This window comes from Sorex araneus, chromosome 10, assembly GCF_027595985.1.
Source record: "Sorex araneus isolate mSorAra2 chromosome 10, mSorAra2.pri, whole genome shotgun sequence".
NCBI lineage: Eukaryota > Metazoa > Chordata > Mammalia > Eulipotyphla > Soricidae > Sorex > Sorex araneus.
In genome coordinates this window covers 56,422,995-56,428,702 of record NC_073311.1, presented here as the reverse complement: position 1 = coordinate 56,428,702, position 5,708 = coordinate 56,422,995, and the positions used below count along the sequence as shown (strand labels likewise).

General features: G+C 54.1%; 1 protein-coding gene across 1 annotated transcript in view; it reads right to left on the bottom strand.

Annotated features, from left to right (window-relative positions):
* Positions 1-2,227: 2,227 nt before the first annotated feature.
* Positions 2,228-5,708, bottom strand: part of DERA (deoxyribose-phosphate aldolase) — an 87,312-nt gene continuing 83,831 nt past the window's right edge. Inside the window, exons 8-9 of the mRNA XM_055118355.1 lie at positions 3,194-3,343; positions 2,228-2,444 (exon numbers count right to left, since the gene is read on the bottom strand). Coding sequence (XP_054974330.1) covers positions 2,388-2,444; positions 3,194-3,343 — 207 coding nt within the window. The 3' untranslated portion in view covers positions 2,228-2,387. The remainder of the gene's footprint in view (positions 2,445-3,193; positions 3,344-5,708) is intronic.

Genomic DNA, 5,708 nt, shown 5'->3' with positions numbered 1-5,708 from the left:
ACTTTTGTGACCATGCAACATCATATGCTCTTTGTTATCAACAATAGAAAACATATGATCTAATGATGCCATTTTGACAGGTCTGATTGTTGGGGGGAAAACTCCAAATAATAATAGTGGGTTTTCTGTTGAAAATTGAATGTAATCAAAGTAAAGAGAGAGTAAAGTGAAGATCATCTGCCACACAGGCAGGGGGGAGTGGTTGAGAGGGTATGCTGGGGTTCTTGGTGGTGGATCAAGTGCACTGGTGAAGAGATGGGTGTTTGATCATTGTATGACTGAGACTTGATCCTGAAAGCCCTGTAACTGTTCTCACGATGATTTGATTTTTTTTAAAAAAAAGAGTAATGTGAGCTGATGATAGAAAGAATCCTGTTGTCACCTATCCCTCCCCTTTCTCCTACAGATGAGGAAACTGAGGTCCCGGGATGGGAGCTGACCAGATCATGGTCATACAAAGGAGAGAGAAGAGGCAGAGCTGGAGTTTGCAGGGGAGGTGATGAAACCAGAGTATTTGGGCTTCCTCGGGATCCTGTTCCAAAGAGGACCTGAAGGAGGCAAAGGTACAAACCATCACTCAAGAAATTCGAGTTCCGGGGCTGGAGCTATAGTACCACAGGGATGGCATTTGCCTTGCAAGCGGCCAACCCAGGTTCAATCCCTGGCATCCCATATGGTCCCCTTGAGCACTTCCAGGAGTAATTCCTGAGGGGAGAGTCAGGAGTAATCCCTGATTATAGCCAGGTATGACCGAAAAAGACAAAAAAGAAAAAGAAGAAGAAATTCAAATTCTGAACAGAGGGAGAGTGGCTGTGGGTGAGCACGGCAGAAAGGGAATTGTGAGAATCAGCAAAAGAACCGCAGATGCAAAGTCACCGTCCAGGGTCCACTGTGAGCTGTGTGTGTGTGTCCATGCGCTATGTGTGCTTGTATGTCCATGCTATGTGCATATGCTGTGTTTATGTGTGTCCATGCTATGTTCATACATATGCTGTGTTTGTGTATATGTGTGTGTCCATGCAATGTGTGTGTGCTGTGTCTGTGTGTCTGTCTGTGTGCGTGTGTATACGCTGTGTGTGTATAGCATCTGTGTGTCTGTTTCTGTGTGTGTGTGCATGTGCTGCATGTGTCTATGCACTGTGTGTGTGCTGTGTCTGTGTGTCTGTGCTGTATGTGTGTTCTGTGTGTGTGTGCTGTGTTGTGTATCTATATCTGTGTGTCTATGCACGATGTGTGTGCTGTGGCTGTGTGTCTGTTTGTATCTATACACTTTGTGTGTACTGTATCTGTGTGTGCTGTGTCTGTGTGTATCTATGCGCTGTGTGTGTTGTGTGTCTGTGTGTGTCCATGTGCTGTGTGTGCTGTGTGTCTATGTGTGTGTCTATGCGCTGTGTGTGTGCTGTGTCTGTGGAGTGTGCTGTGTGTATGTGTATGTCTGTGCTGTGTGTGTGATGTGCTTGCATGCTCATGGTGCTGTGAGGGAAGGAATTTTCACACAGGGAGATAGACAACTGCATCGACTTGAGTCTTTGGCGCCCAAGATCCACCCAGGACCTCCCACACACAAGGCCCGTGGCCTCCACGGAGCCACAGCCCGGCCCGTTTGGCCCTGACCGCTCCCTGTGAGCCCTGTGCCCCGGGAGAAGTCGCTCCGGCTCCCAGTGCCTCAGTCCGGCCTCGCCAACGGAGACCAGCTGAGGCCCCGCCATGCGTTACAGACCACACTGCGCCTCCCGGCCTGGCTCGAGCGGGTCCCTCAGAGCTTACGGCACGTGAGTGCAAACGGCCACTGACCTAAACTGTCTCATGAATAACGCAGGGCCTCGGACCTGAGAAAACGTCCAAAGACTCCGCTACAGAGACTCAAAACCACGACTAAAGAGCTGCTTTCTCAGGCGAACAGATTGCGTTTTCAATAGGGTGTGTGACATGTAAGGTTGTATTAGTTTTAAATGGAACTGAAAAAAAATTGATGATGATGATGATGACACTTTCCTATTGGATAGCTCATTAGGAAACAACTAATAAAGGGGGGGCTGTTTGTGGCAGGACACCAGCGCTGAGAAGAGCTTTCTGGGCCAGTGTGTTTCTGGGACCTCTTCACAACTTTTTTTCCTGAGGAAGGAATGCATCAGTTATCGTCAACACGTTTGAAAGCCGTCCCAGAAGTAGCAGTGGTTGCGCCGGTCAGAGAAGTCTGGAATGAGCACTGGGTGAGGAGGGTTGCTTGAGCTTTTTGTTACTTTATTCTATGAATTAAATGCAATGGGCACTTTCAGGGGAAAAGATCGGTGACCTGCTCCGCTATGAGACAAGAAAACTCAGCCACGATGGACAAGGACCGCTTTCAAACACTGTCACAGAGAACTCGGGAAAGGGCCATCGCCTCAGGACATGGGCAGGTCGTGATAAGCTGCGTATCGCCCGGTCACGTGGTGGTAAATCTGTGGGGAAAGTGAGAGTTGGGTTACACCAGCGCCCTAGGGTCACCGTACGGTCCACTCTAAGTGTACTAACACAGGAGTCACGACGACGCTCATCAGTAATAAGAGCAAGCAGTGAATCCTTCTCAGAAACGTTTCACCCTAAGGAACAGAGCATCCGCAGAATCGCCCTTCCACCCACCCCCGCCAGAGAAGGCAAGATTTTTGGAGGTGATGAGATGAAATAAAACAGCATTTAAAATAAATTGATTTGGGGCTAGAGCGATAGCACAGCGGGTAGGGCGTTTGCCTTGCACGCAGCCGAACTGAGTTCGATTCCCAGCATCCCATATGGTCCCCTGAGCACCGCCAGGGGCGATTCCTGAGTGCAGAGCCAGGAGTAACCCTTGTGCACCGCCAGGTGTGACCCAAAAAGTAAAAAAAAAAAAAATTGATTTGAGGGGGGAGGGGCAGACCCAGGGTACAGCACAGCACGGGGCGGGGGTGTTTACTTGGCACGTGGCCGCCCCAGGTGTGATTCCCCCCCGCAGCTACTAGGTAGGGGGGGTGGGTGAGCCCTGAGCACAGAGCCAGGAACTCTGAGCACCGCGGGGTGTGGCCCCAAGACAAAAGCCCCACATCAGTTGACGTTTCATCCTTGGTTGTGTGGGGTGTTCAGGAGTCACGCGGGGAGGGGGATGGAACTCGGGGTCTTCAACCCTGTCCCCGGCTCCCCCGTCAGTGCCCAGGAGCCCGAGGGAGAGGCTCACCTGCCTCTCGATGTCGGTGAGCAGAGAGCTGGCGCCGATTCGGAACAGCTCAGGCCGCAGCCACTCGGGGCCCAGCTCCTCCCGGACCACACACAGCCACATCAGCGCCTCCCGGGCCGTGCGGATGCCGCCCGCGGGCTTGAAGCCCACCTGCAAGGGAGGGGGAGAAGAGGGTCAGGCACTGCCTCTCTCTCTGATGGTGGGGACAGCAGTCCTTGCGCTCTCTCTCTCTCTCTGGTGGTAAGGATACCAGTCCACTCGCCTCTCTCTCTCTTTCTCTCTCTCATGGTGAACACAGCAGTCTGCTCTCTCTCTCTCTCAGTCTCTCTCTGATGGTGGGGACACCAGTCCACTCTCTCTCTCTCTCTCTCTCTCTCTCTCTCTCTCGTGGTAAGGATACCAGTCCACTTGCCTCTCTTTCTCTCATAGTGAATACAGCAGTCTACTCTCTCTCTCTCTCTCAGTCTCTCTCTGATGGTGGGGACACCAGTCCAGACTCTCTCTCTCTGTGCCCGTCTATCTCTGATGGGGGGGAAGTGTCCTGTCTGGACACTTGCACGCTCCCCCTCCCCTCCCCCTCCTTTCCTCCCTCCCTCCCTCCCTCCCTCCCTCCCTCCCTCCCTCCCTCCCTCCGTCCCTCTCCCTCATTCTCCCTCCCTCCCTCACTCTCTCTGTCTGTCTCTCACTCTCTCAGCAGAAGAGCATTACATTGCAGACATATGCTGTGGAGCTGCTCAGAACAGCTGAAAACCCTTTTCAGGCTGAAAACCCTCAACATTTATCTCAGCGGGAAGCCCGGAACCCCGCCCGGGAGACCCCAGCCAAGGGGGGGAGGTGCAAGAGCCTGTGTTAATGCGGAATCCCTGAGCACCTCTGCAGGGTCCGCACGGTCAGTGAGCTGGACTAGCCAACAGCAGGTGGGCCATGCCTGAGCACAGGGCCTCTGTCACCCAGATCAGCCAGGCCCGGGCAACGCAAGCTCGGAGACAGTGCAGGGGCCCGTCACACTTCAACAGTCTCTGAAGGGGACAATAAAAAAGGCAAAATCCAGCGACAGCTGATGTTTACAAATGATGTCCCGGACTCAGCGACAAGAGGGGAAATGTGCTCTGAATCTGACACCTGCTTCTGAACTGGCTTGCTTGAAGAATTCGACTCCCTGGAGTGATAGCACAGTGGGTAGGGCGTTTGCCTTGCATGGGGCCGACCCCGGTTTGATTCCCAGCATCCCACATAGTCCCCTGAGCACCGGCAGTAGTAATTCCTGAGCACAGAGCCAGGAGTAACCCCTGTGCATCGCTGGGTGTGACCCAAAAAGCAAAAAAAAAAAGAATTCGACTTTCCAGTAAAGAGGCCTGGATGGGGGGAGCAATCCAAACAATATGGGGGGGGACAGGATGGGAGGTGGGGGTCAAAGTGCTCATTCACATGCTCATTCACATGACCTGCACGCAGGAGGCCCTGTCTAGTTCCTGATTACCCTCTGTGCAGTGTGCACGGGTCCTGAGCGCCAACCACAGCTCCCCCTGTGAAGGGAGTAATCCTGCGAAGGTTCAAACTCAGGGCTTGGACCAACTTGCCACAGGGTGCCTTGGCAGGGGTGACTGCTGAGAGCCTGTCAGCGGGAAAGGACGGAGAAACGGGCTCCTTCTCAGCCAGCCCGGAGATTGCCAGGCTCCTGCCCACAGCGAACCAGCACCTTCCAGAAACTTCTCCCTCTCCCTCCCACACGGAGGAACTCCATCCTCTCACTTCTGCTCGGCCCCGGCCCCCCACAGGACACCCCTGCTTCAGGTGCCTTGGCTCAGCTGTGGCCGTGCGGAGGATTCAGACCATGTCTGGAACCCGAGCCCCTCAGAGGGAGGGGAGAAGGGAGATGGGCGGGTGCTGAGCCCTCAGGTACTGGGCGAGAAGAGCCCCCCAGATCCGTGAGCCGGTGTCGGCAACCGTCTCAGAGGGGCCTGCGTCTCTCAGGGAAGCAGCAGGCCCTGCGGCCTCTAGAGTTTCCTCCCGATTCAGCTGTGTCAGCACGACTGACGGTGTTTTTCAAGAGAGTCCCGCAGTGGGTTCTGGTTTCGCTTTTTCTTTTCTTTCAAGAGAGGGGGGATATACAAAACATAAATCTGCAATGAAATCAGTGATGAAATATTAAGCCTCTGCGTCTCTGTGTCGGGAGGCAGCCCTCACGGCTGAAAACACCCCTTAAATCAAGGGCGCAGCGCCTGGGCGGTGAGGGTCGCTCAAGCCCCCCGTCCACAGCCCCCGACCACGGCCAGCCTCGCACCCAGACGCACAGACGGTGGCTTCTGTGCTCCCGGGAGGGGCTCTGTTCACTCGGATGGGACAGATGGGGACGAACGAGACGGAAAAACAGCCCAGGGTTCTTCCCTCGCCCTGGACACTGAGATCGCCAACGCTTTCACTGAAATTCTTCACCCGTTGTCTGAGGGAACAGACTGGGAACAGACTTGTCCGTTTTGGCATCCGACAAAGAGGACACGGGACAGGTACCCAC